Genomic DNA, 21,298 nt, shown 5'->3' with positions numbered 1-21,298 from the left:
GGAAGCAAGGAAGAAGCCCTGATGCCTTTTATGATCTAGTCTCAGATGTTATTCATGATCATGCTAAAAGCAAGTCACCAACTTTCACTGCAGGGAATAGAAATTAATCTCTACCTCTAAAAGAAGGTATCAAAATATTGTAAATATATTTTTAAAGAACCACAGTTTTTTGCCTGTGGTCATCTATTTACTAGAAAGAAAATACTTGGCGTTGTGTTTTCAGTACATTTATTAACAATTTTAGTGCTTAGGACTTTGTTTTTCTATTTTCTGTTTGGAATTCAAAGATCCTTAAATCAAATGAAAAGATAAAACCTATCAGTTTACCTAAGTGACAGACCCCCAACAATACAATAGTTTGCAAATCCCAAATCTTTCATTTCAGACTGCAAGTACCTTATTCCCTAGAATCATGCTTTTAAGGTGAGTCTTTTTACTGTGTGCATATGACATTATGGACCAAACATTATAAATAGAAAGATGTTTATGCTTTTGATGATAGGAAGTGTACTTAGAGATTATTGTAATATGATTGATTATAGATGATGCCTAATATAATAGACTGGCATATTAAACCAAAGTAGAAAATGCAGAAAGAATAGCTATCATGAGTTTTAATATCAAATAATTGCTATTCCTGAAAAATTATTAATCATTTCCTCAATACATTTATATGTAACATACTTATATATAGTTTGGATATTTCTGGATAATGTACGGAACTTAATGTCCACACTTACTTTAATGATTCTTATAAAATGCAAGAATAATCAAAAACTAATTTGGGAGAGTTGAAATATACACCATAATTTAGCTATTAAGCAAACACAAATCAGATTCTGAGTACTACCTAATTACAGTAAAATTGAGCTATAAAAATCTCACATATAAAGTGGGAGCAGATGAGTCATCCAAGTGGGCAAGGCAGGAGGATTTTACTTCTTCCCATTTCTTCTCTAGAAATGGTCAGGCACCTTTCAAGTTTCCTCACCCCTGGCTTGTTTTTTCAATTGAATAGTTACTTATTTTTTACTTCAGTCCTGGAAAACAGTGGGTACCTGTGACCAAGCTTCAGAACTATAAATTTGATTCAGAAAAATTTCACTTAAAATTGTTAAACATGAATACTTCATTCTTGTTTCCTTTTGTGAAGATGTAAGCTTTTTACTGGGATAAACTTTTGGGAAACAGTTATATAAACAACAGCATCTAAAGATATTTTGTTCTAGAATATATGAACAGTTTAAATTTCTGACATTCCGGGGATCCAGTTGATCCCAGTGGTGTGAATTGTAACCCCCTCATTGGTATGTTGAATCTTTAATCCCCAATGTGATTACATCTGGAGGAAAAAAGTCCCTAAGGAGGTTAATTAAGGTTGAATGAGGTCATCAGGGTGGACCCTCATTGAACTGATGTCTTCTTATCATAAGAGGAAGTGATATCAGGAGTGTTTGTGCTCAGCGGAAGTGGCATTTTTCCTCAGAGGCCCTGTTTTCACAGAGAAGATAGCTGTCAGCAAACCACAGAGAGAGCCTCAGAAGAAATGTGCTAATTCATGATCTATTAAATTGATCTGAAGTCATTTCTATGACAGTAAGAAAGTATTTAACGACTTCTAACATGCTTTCTCTTTCCTCCTTTGCTATCGATACAATTGTTCTACCATACAAGACCATTAAAAGCATCATGTAATTAAAACAGAAGAGAGGTTCTCCTACTCAAAGTCTATCACTCCAAAGGCAATAACTGCATCCAAAATAACCGGTACATTTAGAAAAATAGATGTTAGTAATTTTTCCTGGGCAAACGATCATTTACCATTTCAGATAAAATGTTTTATTTCTATCTGTCATTTATCTTATGACTAAGAGAAGCCCTAATTTGACAATGTCTATTTTATTGAAAATATCTAAAAATTCCTATCAATAAAATTGTTAGTGCCATAATATGGCAAATCTTCATAATTATAATATTCACATTTATTCCACTTTCAAGTGAAAAATAATCCATATAGTAGATGTATGTTTAAAAACATGCATTCCATTCTGATGGAGTAGATGTACTTTCTTCTAGTCCTCCCAGTAAGTAATATAAAAAACTCATAACATTATACATAAAATGAATATATGATGATCCTGCAAGGTAGAGAGCAGAAAGCAGACTAGTTAGAGATGTAAGCTCCCAGAGAACACAGTGGTATATTCTGTGGGTTCGTTTCTTTCTTTGTTTACCTTTTCATATTCTCAACTTAGAATGAGCCAGCAGATGTGAAAAGAGTTTCCAAACTACCCAATATTAAGCATCTGAGAAGTCTGCTGTGAGGAGAGGAAAGCTGAGAATTTGATTTGAATAGGGTCTTGCCGTTATGGGAGAAGATGTGATTTCAAATATTACTGAGATAACGAAGGAGGTTGATGTGGCTTCCATTCTATAAGAGTGGTTCCCTACATGATTGATACTGTGAGATTCATTTTATCTTTTTTTTTAAGTTATACAGGAAGAAGCTGAAGCCCAGCCTCTAGATGCTATGGAAGAGACAGATTTGTTTTTCCAGATTTTGAAAAATAGAACGGCATTGTAACTAAAAACATGGGCATTGATATCAAGTAGACCTATATGTGAATATGTGATTTTTTTTTTATGTATTCTTAGTAAACAATAACTTTAGGAGACTTTCTTCACTTCTCACAAGCTGAGTCATGTCATCTGGAAAACTGGAAAATATTTGTTTCAAATTTAATTTATGCATTAAGTCAATGAGATAATGTATATGAAATATGTATAAACATACTTTGTTGGAATTCTCTTTGGAAAATATGCAAATAAAATTACAGGTGAATAGTGCAAATTTATACTTAACTTTGTAGGGATCTGTCAATACAGTTGTTCAATGGTTCTAGAAATGTATGAAACGTCAAATTACTCTGCATCCTCTCTAGACTACATCCTGCTAGACTTTTTAACATAGTCATTTTAGAAAATACGAACTTGTATTATTGTGGTTTTAATGGACAATTTGTGTGTTTAATGGACATTCTTATCTGTCATAATTGTTCAGTCTTTTGCCAGTATTTTAATTAGCTTTGTCGTTTACTTGTCTTTACATATTAGTACTATGTACTGGTCACACAAAATTATAACTCAGTTTCATATTTGTTGTAGATTATACCTTTCTCTTTGACATTTTTTAAATATTGGATTTAACACTGTACAATTATAACATTTAACATTCTTTCTGATTACATTCAAGGGTATGTACTTAATTAGTCCTTTAATGTTAACTTTTCTAAAGAATGAGGAAATTACATGTTTACCTTCTCAAGTTTTACCATTACCCAAATCATCTGAGCTAATATGTATATGTTCACAATTTTCCATGCTTATCAAATACATGCTTCAATTTATTAATTTAAAATTCACAATGTTACATTCTTTTGCATATCTTGCAAGAATAGGTCTTTTTACTTTATATTTTGCATTGAAATGTTAAGATTTATGTTTGAATTATTTCATTGCCAGTTCTTAACCTTTTTTCCAAAAATTTTCCATTTCTGTTGCCTTCATGCATTACTGCGCATAGACATTTATTCATAATGTCCCTGCCTGAAAACACTAAAGGTATTTCTCCATGGTTTTCAACCTTTTTGGAATAAAGCAGAAGACTAAGACTAACATAAAGGGGTATTTTGCTCTTTCAAATAAACTTTTTATTCTCTCTGGGGGGATTACAATTCTGCTATTTTACAATTCTCTACAAGGAACTGATTGGCTTATTTAAATTATTTTTCCCCCAAGATATGGTTAGACCTCCTGGTCTCTGGAGATATCTACATGTGTTTCTATATATTTGTACTTATTTCTGCTGTACATACCTTTTATAGCTAGTTGAGCAAGTGTCCCTCAATTTTGAAATTTTTCCAATTTTATTATTACAGATGAAGTTTTAGTCAAATTAGAAAAAAATACTGTTGGTATATTGATTGAAACTACACTAAGTGATGAACAATTATATGCCAACCAATTTGAGAACTTGAAAGAACTGGATGAATTCCTGGAAATATACAACCTACCAAGTCTGAATCAGGAAGAAAAAGAAAATCTGAATAGGCCAATTACTCATAAAGAAACTGAATCTATAATAATAAAAAAAAAGTCTCAACAAGCAAATGATCAAGATCATATTACCTCACTGGTGAATTCTATCATGTAAAGAAATATTAATACAAATCATTCTCAAAGTCTTCCCAAAAACAGAAGAGGAGGGAACACTTAAAAATTCATTTTTCAGGTCAGAATTACTTTTATAACAAAACTAGACAAGGCCAATACAAGAAAAGAAAATTACAGGCCAATATCCCTGATGAATATCCATGTAAAAATCCTCAATAAAGTATTAGCAAACAGAATTCAACAACACATTAAAAGAATCATTTTCCAGGGATGCAAGAATTGTTGAAAATATGCAAATCAATAAATGTGAAGCATTACATTAACAAGATGAAGGATAAAAGTCATATGATCATCTCAATAGATGCAGAAAAAGCATTTGACAAAATTCAACATACATTATTCACGATAAAAATTCTAAACAAAATGATTTGGGTAAACCCCATAAAAAAGACTACTTATAGCAAACCCACAGCTAGCAATATACCCAATGGTGAAAACAGAAAAGTTTTTCCTCTAAGATCAAAAACACAAGAATGCACACTATTGCCACTTTTATTCAACACAGTACTGGAAGTCCTAGACAGAGGAATTAAGTCCAAAAAAAAAAGAAATAAAAGACATCTAAATCAGAAAGGAAGAAGTAAATCTGTCATTATTTAAAGATAACACACTATGTGTAGAAAACTCTAAAACCAGAAAACTGAATTAATAAATTCAATAAAGTTACAGGATTATATAATCAATATATGAAAATCTGTTATTTTTCTTTTTTTTAATTTTTTTTAAGATTTATTTATTTATACAAACACCGGGTACAGTCAGAAGTGCGGGAGGGTGAGAGAATTCACCAGAGCCAGAGCGGGGAGCAGAACAGGCAGAAGGACCAAAGTGCACTGCTGAGAGGAGCAGCAGGTGGCAGGAGAGGTCTACGTGCCATATGGGACCCTCGCCTGGTGGCCTGGGATCGAACCGGCGCTACAGAGGCAGCGGGCAGCTTCGCAACCCAGCGCTCAACTGCTGCACCACCCGGGAGGCCCTGTTATTTTTCTATATACAAACAAGAAAATAATATCATTTATAATTTTATCAAAAAGCATAAAATACCCAGCAATAAATTTAACCATGGGGATTAAGATCTTTACACTGAAAATTAGAAGACATTTGATGAAAGAAATTGAAGAAGACACAAAGGCACAATAGTCTAGACTCATGGATTGAAAAAAAAACAGTATTGTTAAACTACCACCCAAAGCAATCTAAAGATTCAATATAATGCCTATCAAAATTCCAGTGACATTATTCACAGAAATAGAATAAACAATCCTAAAATTTGTATGAAACCACAAAAGACCCTGAAAGCCAAAGCAATTATTCAAAAGAATAAAGCAGGAGGCGTCATACTTTCTGATTCAAACTATATTACAAAGCTATAGTAAGCAAAACAACATGGCATTGACATAAAAAACAGACATATTAATCAATGGAGCAGAAGAAAAAGCTCAGGAGTAAACTCACATACATATGGTCTATTAATTTATGACAAGGGTGTCCTGAATATGCAATGAGGAAAGGATAGACTCTTCAATAAATGGTGCTGGGAAAACTGGTGCAGGGAAACTGGAAATTAGACCACTATCTTCCACCATACACAAGATTTACTCAAAATGGATTACAGTTTTGAATGAAAGATTTGAAATAATATAACTACTAGAACAAAAGATAGGGAAGTAGGTCCTTGACATCAATCATGACAATGATTTTTTTGGACATGATATAAAAAGCAAAGGTAACAAAAGAGTGTGACTCTCTCAAACTAAAAAAGTTTTGTACAGTGAAAGAAACTACCAAAAAAATGCTATGTTATCTGTATATATGTGTTTATATTTTATATGAGCAAATGAGCTATACAGAAAGGAATAAGGGCATATACTACTTAAATGAGATTAGGGATGATTAGTGGTGAAAAGGAAAAACACATGTAAAATTTTTTTTAAAAGATAGAAAAATGGGAAAAATTGCATTGCATGTTGAATTAAAATGTAATATATAAAATTAGATTTATACCTTAACTAAAAGTATGAAATATAGGCATCTTTTGTCTTGGACTCCTATTAGGTTTACATACATATATCAAAAATGTTCTTTCTAAAAGCCAAAGCTATGTTGATAGTCTGAAGAGGTCTAAACTCCTAGTATATTAGAGATCTAATATATCTTCTACATTGATTTCTAATATATCTTCCAAGGTAGAAGTGCTCTTTGATCTCTAATATATCTTCTACTTCTTACAGAGGAAGAAATGAGACTCAGAGTTTTGCCACTTATCTACAGCCACCCAGCTCAAGAGAGCAAGGCATGCACAAAAGCCAGTACAATGTTCTCACACATGATTGCCTCTGCCAGTCAAGCTCCTTCTGCAGAAGTGCTGCTGTATGGTGGAGCTCATTTCATGTGGAAATGAAAGCAGACAACAATCAGCACTAGCAAAACACTGGTGACCTAAAAACAAATACTGTAATCACCTCACTTATATGTGGAAACAACAAAAGTCCAACTCACAGAAGCAGAGAATGGTTGCCAGGGTTTTCGGGGGTAGAGAAAATGGGAAAATGTTGGTCAAAATTACAAAGTTTCAGTAACAGAATGAATAAGTTCTAAGAATTTAATATACAGTACAGTGAGTAAAGTTAACAAAACTCTATTGTATATTTGATATTTGTTTAGCGAGTAGACCTTAAGTGTTCTCACACACACAAATAGCAGCCATGAGAGGTGATGGATGTGTTAGCTTGATTGTCATAGTTACTTCATAATGCATACATATATTAAGTCATCACATTGCATGCACTTAAAAAAAACCATGTTGCACAAAAGCAATAGATAGATAGATAGATAGATGGATGGATAGATAGATAGATAAATAGATAAAACTTTTACCAATTCACTCCCTTTAAAAAAAAATGCACTGACCTGTTATGGGACATAACAAATCATGAAGAAGATCATTTCTTTCAGGCAACTGGTAACAAAAACTTGAAAATACAAGAAATTAGGCTCCAGGCCAAACTGCTAACATTCCATCCATTTGTAACCAGTGTCACCACCCCAGGCAATACATCTGTCATGAAGCACAGCTGTGAGATCCCAGGAAAGTGTAGTGACTGAGAAAAATAATGTGGTTGATATCTATCAGCAATGAGAAGGCTGATTTAGGGCAAACACCATGAAGTACAATCACCATTAAAAACAAGGTCAACCAGGGCCTCCCCGGTGGCGCAGTGGTTGAACGCTGGGTTGCGAAGCTGCCCGCAGCCTCTGCAGCTCCGTTTCGATCCCCGGCTGCTCCCCAGCCACCAGAGGAGGGTCCCACAAGGCGCGCAGACCTCTCCTGCCGCCCGCTGCTCCCCTCACTCTGGTGAATTCCCTCACCCTCCCGCGCTTCTAACTGTACCCAGTGCTTGTATGTATGTATGTATGTATGTATGTATAAATAAATAAATTATAAAAAAAAAAGGTCAACGCAAACTACATCAAAATAAACCCTAGAAATCTGGCTACACAACTGGGGCTACCAGAAGAGAGGATGGGGGGGGGGCAGCAGTAGGGGGAGGGGACCAGTGGACTGTGGTAGAGGATTATGGGTAGTTTGGTGGCATGGGGTGGTAACATACATCTGACAAGGCATGAATGTATCCCCCTAAATCACATATATTGGCGTAAACCAATGCCTTGACAATTAAAAAAAAAAAAGAAAAAAAAAATAAGATAAAAAAAAACTATAAGGTAAAAGTTCACATAGTAGAAACTCACTAGCTATTGCAATTATGCCTGTATACTAAGAAAATTAAGGGGAATTACTGCAAAAATTTGTAAAATAACAATTTTCTATGGTCTCTCAAAGAACAGCAAAAACTATCCTCATTTCTGATTTAAAGATATGGCCATCTAACAGACAAGGGCCAGCTTTCCAGTGAGAGAGGTGGCCAAGGTAGAAGTGCTCTTAAATAGTTGAGTGAATAGCGGGGGAAAAGGTCAGCAAAAAGTAAGATATAAGGAGCACACCAGTCATCGATTTGAGAGTAATAAAGGTGCCCTAAATGAATAAAGTGTACAGCCTACACGGTCTTAATGGAGGTAGAGCAAAATATAACCCAGTGAGAGCCAAAATAAAAATTAAAAGGAGCGGACATCACTGGAGAGAGATCAGTGTAATTTTGGGACACAATCTTCTGGACAGAAGAGTGGGGGTAAGATTAAAGAGGCAACAACTCAGCACGAAGGTGATTTCCCCTCATAAAGGACCCATCATCATTCAAAGGTTGTTTTAAACATTAATTCAAATTTAGAAACCTTTCTAAAAATGATGAACATGGTTTGCTTGAAAACATGGGCATGTGGATCATTATATTTTTATTTCCAGTGATTTTTCACAGAGAGGCCCTTCAAGGACTTGCTGAATTGAATTATCATAAATAGAAGGTTAAGGGTTTGGGGTGGTTGCTGTTGATGATTAGTTAGGCCAGGTATTCTATTTTTTTTTAAAGATTTATTTTTCATTTAAACAAGAGCTGGGTACAGGCCAGATGCGCAGGAGGGTGAGAGGACTCACCAGAGACAGAGCGGGAACAGAACAGGCAGACTGACAAAATACACTGCTGAGGGGAGTAGCGGGCAAGATAGGAGAGGTCTGCTCACCATGTGGGTTGCTCCAAGGCCGGCAGGGAGGGAACCGGCACTGCAGAGGCTGTGGACATACACACAGTGCTGCGCTCAACAGCCTGAGCCACCAGGGAGGCCTGGTATTCTATTTTTTAACAGCTTTATTGAATTATCATTGACATACAAAGGACAACTCAATGAGTATAATGAGCTGGCTTGGACTTATGCAAACACTTATACCATCACCACAATCAAGAGAATGGATGTTTCCAACATCTCCCAAAGTTACTAAGATTTTTTTTTTTTTTTGAAGCACACAATAGCACATGGTTAATTATAAGCTTGAGCCCTATAGCAGCCTTTAGAACTTAGTCTTCCAGCATAGCTGGAACTTGAATGGGAAAATGTTGTTCAATAGATAAGATCTTCGTTTTCCCTTATCTGTATAAGTAAACTGTGAACCATATTTATTTCCAAGGTAAAATTTTGCCAACTGCACATTTAACTAACAGAAGGGAATTTCTTGGCATATGTATCTGTATATGTAACCCACCGGATGAGAACTCAAGAGAATGTAAGATATAAAATTCACAAGAGCAGGGATTTTTGGTTTTTCCCCACAATGTATCTTTATTCCATCACTTGTCCTTACTTGCCATACAATTGATGCAGAATGAAATGGATCTCAGAGAGACAACAAAAATGTCCCTATAAGCTTGTTGTGAGGATTAAACAAAATAATGCCGAGTCCTTGATAAGAGCCTTATATAGTGGACACTGAATAAAGGTTAAATCTTGTTACTGCTAATAGCACCAAGCCTATACTTTAATCTTCTAATCATATGACCAAAATAAACTTGGTGAAGCAAAAACAGAAAAAGTTGACCATAAGAAACCACTGGCAGATATCAGGCAGGCTTCTCCCATCTCTACTTAAGGCTCTGTCATGGACACTCACAACAGGGACATAAAAAAGACAGATTGACTTGCAACCATCCCAGGCCAGGTAAGTTCACCGTTGGTTCTAGCAATTTGAAAGAGAATTTTGGAGACCTTGGCATCATTTTCACAGGTTTTAATGGAAAGCCAGCAAGGAACAGAAACCTGAGCCCCTTCCCAAGGGTGACACCACCCCTTTATCCCCTCCCTCCCAGGCACAGGTGTGCACACTTGCACACCACATGTGCACACACCCATGCTCAGGTGTCCATAATTAGGTAAGCATGCCCGGCACCCAGGCACCTTCTACTTTAACAAGATCAAGGCTGAAGGTGATAACCACAGAAGCCAATGGCATAAAAAGCCTGATCAACTTCATTTACCCTACACAGATCAGTTAGGGAGAAGACACTGCACAAAGGGAGACAAAGTCCAGAGCAGAGGCAAAGCGCTCATCTTTGCATTATTGGCACTCTCTCCTCCTCTAGAGTAGAAGCTTCCTTGAGCTCAGATCCATATCTTAATCAATATAACATCCTGCACAATAAATATAATTAGTAGCCCAATGCAATTTTATGGAATTGAAAATGAGAAAACCTAGAGAAGAATTTTTGTTGGAAGGTACCTCCTCATGTTCATAAAAGCCTTTAGCCATTCATCTACTCACTCTGTATGCATTGTTAACCTAGCAGTGAAGCGTTGGGCATATTTAACCTGTTGAGATATACCAAGAAGGAGACACTATCAACAGACACTGTGGCAAAGAGAGAAAAGAAAGCTGAGCCATAATCTAGCCCGCAGGTAGGTACAACATGGTTCTCAGGAACTTGGCACACAATTCCCATGAGTGGTAAAACTGCAACAGAATCACAAACAAAATGGCATTACTAATTATTACCAATCTGGTATGAATCAGAAGTATGGTGTGTCTCTCAAAGGAATTTTAAAATGCTTGTTTGCGGCTACAAGAAAGCCCCAAGAGTCTATTCAAGGTTTCTTCTAGCTTTTAGGTATCTTTACGCTCAATCAATCAACATGAAAATTGTGCTTAAGTTTTGCCTTAATGACTACAAAAAGCTTCTGGCTGCTGTGTCTTACAGACTTTATTCATTTAGGAAATAAGATCCCAGAACATGTGCTGAGAGAAGTTCCGTTTTAGGACTCCATATACACATGAGTGTTTTTCTCAAGGCAGAATCTCTTGTGGTGTAGGCAGAAGGATATGCAAGTTTAAACATATCTTGTGCCCACAAAACTGGCTTATAAATGTATTGTTTTCTCTGCTCTTAGAAAAATGCATTTTTGAAAAAACTAAAAAACTTTTTCTCATAGAAAATAGAATTAGCCTTATTATATAAGTAAGGAAAGTGACAACTAGTATAAATTATTCTGTTAGGAAACGTCAGCCATTTTGTAAGTCAATATAAATGGTTTCATAAAGAAGAGGCAGAAGTTTACATTTAGAAACTTTAATTATACATATAAACCCATTCTAATTTTATCACATAAATATTTGATTAAATATTAAGCAATATTTTTGTTTGTTTGCTAGGTAGTTTAATTGTTATCAATCTGTACCTTATTGTTAAGAAAAGAATTTTACTTATTTGCTAATTCAAGTAGCAATGTATAATAATAGCCCTTTTACCTAGGTCCTCAAACAACAAAATTTAATGAGCATTTACTGGATACCACACTGTAAGGGCAGGACTGGCCACAGTGCAGGTTTTCTGATCCCATGGAGACCGGGTAAAGGAGGAGTCAGAGTCCTCAGTGGTTTTGCAGGTCTTTTATTTGGGGTTCACCAGGCATATGGCAGGCAGGGGTGCTGGCTGCAGTCCTGCCAGCCTCCCAGCCCCCAGCAAGTCTTCACTCTATCTGGGCTCTCTAGCGTTCGTTCTGATGCTTCTCGGCTTCTCTTTCGGCGTCTGCTTCGGCTTCTACTGCTGCTGCTGCTGCTGCTGCTGCTGCTGCTGTCCCCGTAATGCCGCCCTTAAAAGCACAGTCTTAGCTCAGCTGAATCCCATCTGCCTATGCCCACACCCTACTCCAGGTGCCCGCCATCAGACATGCACTCAGGACAAGGATCCATCATCTATCCTGATGGCGGAAGGGCAGAAAAGCCTGACATTTTCTTTACCTTACACACACATGGCAGAATAAAGATTAAGAATCAGTTCTTGCCCTCAGATATCCAATATCTGTGGCAGGACTTCAATACAACTACTCTGGCATATTTTTAAAAGACATAACATATTTGTTATGACTTTTAAAACAATCATACATGTTATCATTCAAAACTTCTATACTAGCTTTGAATAAATGACTTAAAATAATTAGCATCATTTATAAACATCAATTATAACATTATATTTATAAATCATTTATAAACTGGGAGTTCTAGTTAATGTGGTTATAAAAAAGCTAAAACAAGCAATAGTTACAGACTTTGGGAAAAGGTTTTAATGTTAAGAAATAAGCTTAGGGCCTTCCCGGTGGCGCAGCGGTTGAGCGTTGGGTTGCGAAGCTGCCTGCAGCCTCTGCAGCGCCAGTTCGATCCCCGGCTGCTCCCCGGCCACCAGAGGAGGGTCCCACATGGCCCACATGGCCCACATGGCCCACAGACCTCTCCTGCCGCCCGCTGCTCCCCTCAGCAGTGTACTTCGGTCCTTCTGCCTGCTCTGCTCCCTGCTCTGGCTCTGGTGAATTCTCTCACCCTCCTGCGCTTCTGACTGTACCCAGTGCTTGTATAAATAAATAAATAAATCTTTAAAAAAAAAAAAACTCTCTTAAAAAAAAAAAGAAATAAGCTCAGAGGTATGACTTAATTAATAAAAATAATAGATTCTCAGTATTGACCCCTGAGGGGTTCATATACTTCCACAACCAACATAATGAACTTGGCATTAGATCATTCCCATTTTTCAACTGAAGAAACTAAGTTGAGATGGTAAGTAATAGTTTTAGGGTAGGAAACATAGATTCCCAATTCACTTCTGGTGTCAAAGCCCATAAATATTAGCATTTTGTACAGTTTCCTCCTCCTTCCAAAAGCTCTGACTTACTTTCCTTGGGAGGCTATAAAATTCTTTCAGTGGGATAACTGCCAAGCTCACCAATTCACCTGTTTGGCATCTACTAAAACAAGCGAGCTCTGCAAACAGGGGACCCTCTTAGAGACATGGTTGACCAGCGGTGCTCTCCTCCATTCCTCTTAGTGCACAGAGGCAGGTTTTATTGCTGCATTGGTACCCTGGGGCAGCCTCCTCCGCCCCTTGGAATAGAATGACCTTTCAAAATTAAACTGGAGTAAGAGATTAGAGACTTGAGTTCCACATGGGATCAAAGAGGCAGAATTTTCTTGATGAAACACAAATGAACTTATTCAAATATTTATGAAAAATCTACTACCCAAAGGCACCATGCTAATTATCACAGGGGGTTCCACATTGTCCCTTTCCCCTTGTGAATTTACAATTCGGGGATAATCTTACAGAAAACCAATCTGCACACCCTTTTGCAAATAATGTAGCCAGTCCTTTTAATTCTCTATAAGCTCATTGAGAGTATTATTCACACATGTGGATTCAAGTTCTTCCTATAAAGTGATGCTGCTAAATCCAGAACTTTCCTTTAGCTCCAAATGCAATAGCCAGAGGCTCAGCTTATCTAAAAATTTACCTCATCATACCTGCACATATCACTTTCCTTCAGCTGAATGTACCTTCTGTCTCATGAATCTGCCTCTTTGCAGCTCCACTGCTACAAGACATGCCTGTGATAATCAGCACTGCTGCACCTGTCTTCTTATTAGCTGCCTTCAGAATGACTTCTTTAAAGGAGAAGATAGTAATCAAGTACTTAAATTAATGCAAATTTATAACACCCATCAGTACTAGAAACAAAATGTCCAACTACTATCAGAATGGAGTTGGGTTCTGAATGACAAACTATTTGCATCAGAAGTAACTTGTTTCAGGCAAAGGACCAGGCTCGAGGGGTGAGCAAGCATGCGCGCGCATGTGCACGCACACGCACACACACACCCCCCATTGGAAAGCATTCAGTGGTTCCCAATCATATTTCAGAATACGATAGTCCCCCCTTATCCTCAGAGGACAGAATCCAAGACCCCCAATGGATGCCTGAATCAATGCATAGCACCAAGCCCTATTGTTTTTGCCAATATATAAAACACAATTTAATTTATAAATTGTACACAGTAAGATATTAACAAGAATAAAACATAGAATAATTATAAAAATACACCGTGATAAAAGTTATGGGAATACAGTCTCTCATTCTCTCTCAAAATGTCTTATTGTCCATAATATTTTCAGGCCACTGATGACCACAGGAGACTAAAGCCACAGACAGTGAACCTCCAGGTGAGGGAGACCTACTAGAATGGCAACCTAATAATCAGTCCATTTAAAACCTTTTACTAATTGCTAATAGAAGACAAAAGAGCTGACATTTTCACTATCAGACATCATAAGACTTTATTTGCTCACGCACTTTTATACTCTCACACTCTATGAGGTTAATGCCATATTGCCCCATTTGAGCAGAGGAAAAAGATTCACAGAGGTGAAATGAACTGCCTAAAATCACAGTGCAGTTAAAAGATTTAAAAAATAACTTGGAGAAAAGGCAAAAATCAAAATAGAGGGGAAGGAAAAACTTGGATTTGAAAAGATGACAAGAACAATTAGGGCTCAAGACAGGAAAATAAATGGAACATGTGAACATTAGTTGAAAATATTTTACTCACAATGAATTGAAGTTCTGGGGAAATGCAACTTTCTCTCTTTCTCACACCCGGCTCCCTTCCATCTTGCTGCTTCTGACCCACCCCCAACACCCCCCCACCCCCCTACCCCCTCACCCCCCCACCCCCGGTGAAGAAACAATCCACAATTACTACAATAACCAAAAAGTTCACCCCCTTAGGGATTCAAGGCTTCCTTATCATTTTTAAAAAAGATTTATTTATTGGGCCTCCCCTGGTGGTGCAGCCTTTGAGCGCTGGGTTACAAAGCTGCCCGCAGCCCCTGCAGCGCCGGTTTGGCCCCTGGCGGCTGGGCGAGGGTCCCACATGGCGCGCAGACCTCTCCTGCCGCCCGCTGCTCCCCTCAGCAGTGTCCTTCGGTCCTTCTGCCTGCTCTGCTCCCCGCTCTGGCTCTGGTGAATTCTCTCACCCTCCCGCACTTCTGACTGTACCCAGTGCTTGTATGAATAAATAAATAAATCCTTTTTTAAAAAAAAGGATTTATTTATTTATGCACACAAGAGCTGGGGTACAGGCCAGAGATGTCTGGGGGGTGAGAAGATTCACCAGAGACAAAGTGGGGAGCAGAACAGGCAGACTGACTGAAATACACTGCTAAGGGGAGCAGCAGGCGAGACAGGAGAGGTCTGGTGTACCATGTGGGTTGCTCCCTGGCCGGCCGGGGATCGAACTCTTGCTGCAGAGGCTGCAGATTGCTTCTTAGTGCGGTGCTTAACCCCTTGCGCCACCAGGGAGGTCCCCCTATCATTTTTTTAAGATTTATTTTTACTTATTTTTGCAAATAAGAACTGGGGTATAGACCAGAGGTGCAGGGGGTAAGAGGATTCACCAGAGACAAGGGATCGAACTCAGGCTACAGCGGTGATAGCATGATAGCAATAAGACTTACCTCTGGGTCTCCAGAGAGACCCTCAAGGCTTCCCTATAACTAGAGGACAAATGGAAACCATCCTGGCTGACTAAAGACAAGGAGGAGAACAAACCAACCATGGGGTCCTTAACTACAAGAATGCTTGTGGACATAAGCACATTGCAGGCGATAACCAACAGTCAAGTCAGTTTGATATTGCTAAGGGCAGTGTCCTAACTTACCATCTGGAGAAGCTGTGTCCTAGTTATATACCCTTGTTCTTAAAGCTACCAATGACTTCTGGGAGTTCCATCTATTATCACCAAAATTTGCAATAAACTGGAGAATGAGACACAGAGTGCAGGCTTACCTGCTCTATTTATGATTATATCTCCCCCCTTATCACTATACCCATTGCTACTTCTCCTTACTCCAAAATGCAACCATTCATGTGAAATATATATATGCACATACATCTTTTATCTGAATATGTTTATACAATATGTTGATGTTTTATGAGTATATATTTCAAGGTATATAAATGGCATTACATCTTGTTGTTTCTGTGCCATATCTTATACTGTTTTAAAGATTTTTTTTTATTATTTATTAAAAACTTTCCTCTTTATTTATTTATTTTTTAAAGATTTATTTATTTATTTATACAAGCACTGGGTACAGGCAGAAGCGCGGGAGGGTGAGAGAATTCACCAGAGCCAGAGCGGGGAGCAGAACAGGCAGAGTGACGAACTACACTGTTGAGGGGAGCAGCGGGCGGCAGGAGAGGTCTGTGCACCATGTGGGACCCTCACCCGGTGGCTGGGGATCGAACGGCTGCGGGCAGCTTCGCAACCCAGCGCTCAACCACTGCACCACCGGGGAGGCCCTGTTTTAAAGATCTTAATTCATGTTGCTTAGTGTTCTCTAAGTCCCTTGTTTTTTAACATTGCATAGTACCCCATTATGAACACCCAGATTGTCCTCAACTCTCAAATACATCACAGAATTAACTGTAATAATCATGTGGATTTGTGTGGGAAATTCCTGGGGATATACCCAGGAGTGGATATTGCTGAGACCGAGGGTGGATGGACACATAATTTAGCTAATCAGTGCCCACTTGATCTCTAGAATGAGAGCACCAGTCTAGGGGGCAGTTTTCAGGCATCAAAGCCAGAGTATGAACCAGGGCTGCCCGGCTTGTCAGCTGTGTGACTTGAGTATATTACATAACATCTCTTTTCATTCTCATTTGTAAAGTGTGAACAATTCCAGCAAATATCTCATAAAGTTACTATGAGACTAATGAGGCAAAAATAAATGAAACTAGTAATGTACTTTGCACAGTATTTGGTACTCAGTAAGTAAATATATAATCACTGATTATCATTTTTCCCCACCCAGGAAGAGGTTTCTGATTTCTCAGTAGACTCTGAAACTTCACACCGGCAGGTCTGTCGAGCTCATCTTCCTTCCACATGGAGCCTGAGCACGGAGATTTAGTCAAGTCATGCCCAGGAAGGCCTCGTGCTATAAGAGGCAGAAAGTGAATGCAGCCACCTGCTGGTATCTGCTCACACCCCGCACTGTGTGGCACTTCTGTACGTATACTCGCTGTGTCATGAGCTTCTGGGATGCCATGCGATAGATTTGCACTCACTTCCCTGCACACACTGTCTCAGAGTCACACTGAGCATAAAGGGGAGTGACTCACATGCCAGCCAATTCTCAAGTCCAGCAAAACCAACACTATTTCTTGATAACTGTACGCAGCCATGGAAGGAGCAGTACTGAGCTAGAGCTTCCAGAAAGGACCAACCTTTCATAATGATTGAAGTTGGCTAATGGCCTTTAGCTGCAGGACTTTCAAACACTGGTCTCAGCTTTGGGGCCAAGTCTATGATCTTACAAACAACCCCTGGGCCCACGACTGAGCTCAGCAGGAGTACAAGGACCTGGTCATTTCATCATCACCTGGTCATTTCATCCTCTGATGGGCAACCTTTGCCCCAGAGCTCTTCATGGGTTGGCCAAGACTTTGTCAGATTTGCATCCTGGTCTGAAGATCTCCCTGCCCAATTCTGCTTCCTCACACTTTTTTTTTTTTATCTTTCATAGACATTATCCCTCAATAAACCTTTTGCACTCCTAACTCCATCTCGGAATCTGTTTCCAAAAGAACCCACTGACAGAGCAAAGAAAACATTACACATATTTACACAGCGGTCTTCATTACCATGTGAAACTGGTAATAAAGATGCATTTTGAAGATGCATTGCTGGACTCAACCTTGATGCATGAGCACATGGGATTTGAACTGTGCATTGAGACCAAAACTTGCTGAGAACTTTAAAATAATTGGTGAGTACAAGCCTACGCTATCTCTTTTGTGATATTGTCTTTAATGCGTCCTACCCAATCCGCCAACCTGGAAACCCAAAGGCACTCTCAGAGCTGGCTGCGCGCTGCAAGCTGGCGGAGAGCCAAAAAGGGAATCCCCCCAAAGCCCATGTGTCTGGTTTTATACCAAACCTGGCTGCTTAACCCCACCCTCAGGTTCCAGCAACCTTCCCTTTGGTGGTGTTGGGATTTGTAGCTCCCAGTGTCTTTTGGCTTTGGTCTGGAGTGGGGGTGGAGTCCACAAAGCCTGTATGGAATTAGCTTTAGGACATCCTTTCCCCCTAACAATATGATCCACTGTTTGCTGAATATTAAACATTTTTTCTACACAAACTAATTCTGCTTGGATGCATTCCCCCTGTTCTATCAATATGCCCTTAGGTTTTTTTAATATATGTATTAACTGGGAATGAAGATGAAACTGAAGGTGTGTCAGTGTGTGAATAGAACCTTCAGATTTTGTTAAAAATGCTAAAAATTATAATCTATTATTATAAACTATCATTTTTACAATTCTTAATTTATAAACGTAAATGGAAATCAGTTTAAAGCAACCAGAGGTGATTTTTCCTCCCAATGGACTTTTGGCAATATCTGGAAACATTTTTGTTTGTCTCAGGGGGTACTACCGGCATCTAGTGGAAGGAGAACCGGAATGTTGCTAAATATTCCTCAATGTACAAGAGAGTCCCCCAAACAAAGAATTATCTGGCCCAAAATATCAATAGTACTGATATTGATAAACCTTGGTTTGAAATAGAAAAGTGGGCATTGTCCTGATTGTTTTATTGAAAGCTAAAAGTAAAAGAAATAGTCTGCCCATAATCCCATAGTGATTATTTTTTCTTAATTGTACTAAACAGAATCTCCTCTTTTCTTAGATAAAGTCATCGAAAACAATGACTAAAATAAATAGCTAGCATGCATTTGTCCCTTTCAGATGGAAACTATGTTTCTAAGCTTATTATCCAAATATCTTAGGAGAGAGAAATGTTGATATTTCTGAGATGGCAGAGTCCTATTAATGCCATGAAATGTAGCAACAAATTCTTGAGTTAGTTTCATTCATTCTTGTTCTTTTTGTTAACTTGGTGAAAATTTTCAGGTTTGAGCATACCCCACTTTTAAGCATCCATTGCTAATCTTCTTAGTCAATGTTTAGTACACCTATTGTTTGACTTTTTTAACAGAACAAATTTACATAAAATATCCTAGTCCTCTTTCTTTTCTATTAACATGGTTATGTGGTTAAAAAACAAATACACTTTCAGGACAACTGAAATTTAAAATGGACATCTAAAAGCTAAGAACACGGCATTAAGTTTAGCTAGAAGTACATTAATCAACGCCTTCATTTTCTCAAGGTGAAAGAAATTAAAACAAAACAAAACTTGGGTTTCATTTGGCAGTCCTGGTGCGCCCCCTACCGAAAAAGCGGATTAACATTGATTCGATTTAAATTCACAGGCTCTTCCGCAGCATTAAACCCATCACTACACGCATCTCTCTCTAGCACATTTGAAAAGCTAAATGTCATCAGAACATTTAATTTGACTAAAAAAAGAAGTCCAGAGGAATTGTAACTACACATGAGAGGTACTCCATAGTGAAAGATCTCCCAGAAAATCACTAAACGATATCAAAAATACAAAGGGACAACTATTTCTTATTCTTAACATTAACAACTGAGCTTGATTTAACATAATATTTTTTTCCATCTAGTCGTTTTGCTTTAATGATACATGGTTCTGCACCTGGCAGAGGCAACTAACCTTTCAGACCGTGTTCACATCACCACCAACCCCGCAAGCTGAAGTTCTCAAAAGTAACAGTTAATTGTTGGCAGATAAACATAATTTGGATTGATTAAACGGGGACCAAAGAGTCCAAGCATAAGAAAAGTTCATTCACCTCCCACCCAGCCTTGTCCTCCTGATCCTGGACCTGTTGTTCATAAATACCCCCTTACTTCGCAGTTGCTAAGCTGCCGATCTGAACAGTGCCAGCCCAGGACATCACTCACCTAAAAATCATATCTTTGCAGCCCAATTAGTGACTGTCAAACCCTGCTGGGGGTGTGTGCGTGTGCGTGCGTGTCTGTGAGGTTGCGCGTGTGTGTGTGTGAGAGAGTGTGTGTGTGTGTGTGAGTGTGAGTGTGAGAGAGAGAGAGAGAGAATGTGTCAGCATGAGAGCCCGCGTGAACCTCACGCTCCTCCCCACCGCAGAGTCCGAGCCCGCGGTCCGGGAAGCAGGTGCCGCGGGACGCAGGATCTTACCTGGGCTCCAGCGAGGAGGCAGCAGCCGAGCAGCCACCACCCCCAGACCTGGAGCGGCGCCCCCAGCGCGACCATGCCCGGCGGACCAGCCTGAGTGAGAAGCAGGGACTTTTCCAGGAGCGCAGGAGAAGCTCCGGTCTCGCAACTTGGCCGGCGCGGCCAAACTTGTGGCCCGGAGCGCGGCGCAGGTGGGGTGGCCAGGCCTGGGGCCGCCGGGCGGGAGACTCAGAGCTGAGTCCTGCAGCGCCGCGACTCGCGGTCTGCTCCGGTCTCGCGTCCCGGCCTTGACTCACCGCCCCTTTCCGCGTGCGGCGGGGCGGGGCGGCCCCCGCGCCCCGCGATCTCCGCGCGCCCCACCTGGAGGCAGGAGCGACCGGTCTCCCGAGGCGCGCGCTGCCGTCCTCACCCGCGCTCGGCCCCGCGCCGAGGAATCCAGACGGCTACTGCCGGAGCCAGAGTCACATCGGCTCCGCGTCCCTGCACTGTGTCCTTGTTCCAACGTCCAGTCTTCAGCGCCCTGGTCCTTGGGGAGGGCCCCAAATTTCCCTCCTGCCCCGTCGTACCCGGTCACCAGCCACGGGAGGCAGTGGGCGGGGGGCAGTGTGGCCGGAGGCTTCCGAAGCCAGGCGCGTGCTGCACCTGTGGCTGTGAGCTGAGCGGGGGCTACAGCACTCGAAAGTTCTGGTTTTCACCCAACCACTAGAAGAGGCAGGGATGTTTTCGACTCCAGGAGAATGTGCCGGTCAAATATTTTGGGTATCATTTTGTGGGGCCAGGCATTAAAGAAAGACAACTAATATTCTTTAACGTGTGTGTGTGTGTGTGTGTGTGTGTGTGTGTCTAGACACCTTCGTTTGGGGCGCAGTCGGCTCCTTTATTTTTCTTAGAAGCATCATCATCAGGATGCCAGAGGCCTTACTTTATAGATACTGAGTTCGAGAATATTCAGTCTCCCAGGGTGTGATACAGCTGGGGAGGAATTATGCCCACAGATGAAGCATGATAATTCCCTCATGTCTTGACCATAAGGGTCCTCTGACATTTGGCACAATTAGCTTTCATTTCAGTGCCAAAAGAAAACTGGATTTGCTTTTAAAATGTACACATTGTTGATGACTGGCCAGCTCTGTAACTACAGAAAGGGATGTCTTTTTATTTCTACATCTACATGTCTGAAAATGTTCATGCCTATCTCTATTTTAATAGCAT

General features: G+C 39.6%; 1 protein-coding gene across 1 annotated transcript in view; it reads right to left on the bottom strand.

The window, feature by feature from the left end:
• PTH2R (parathyroid hormone 2 receptor) overlaps nt 1–20,164 on the bottom strand; it is a gene marked incomplete at both ends in the record, with an annotated part of 50,733 nt that extends 30,569 nt beyond the window's left edge. The window contains one exon of the mRNA XM_084259605.1: nt 20,090–20,164. Coding sequence (XP_084115731.1) covers nt 20,090–20,164 — 75 coding nt within the window. The remainder of the gene's footprint in view (nt 1–20,089) is intronic.
• Between the last annotated feature and the right edge of the window lie 1,134 nt (nt 20,165–21,298).

This window comes from Talpa europaea (assembly GCF_964194135.1).
Source record: "Talpa europaea genome assembly, chromosome: 1".
Classification (NCBI taxonomy): domain Eukaryota; kingdom Metazoa; phylum Chordata; class Mammalia; order Eulipotyphla; family Talpidae; genus Talpa; species Talpa europaea.
Note: the sequence above shows the minus strand (reverse complement) of the source record. Positions and strands in the feature narration are given on the sequence as shown.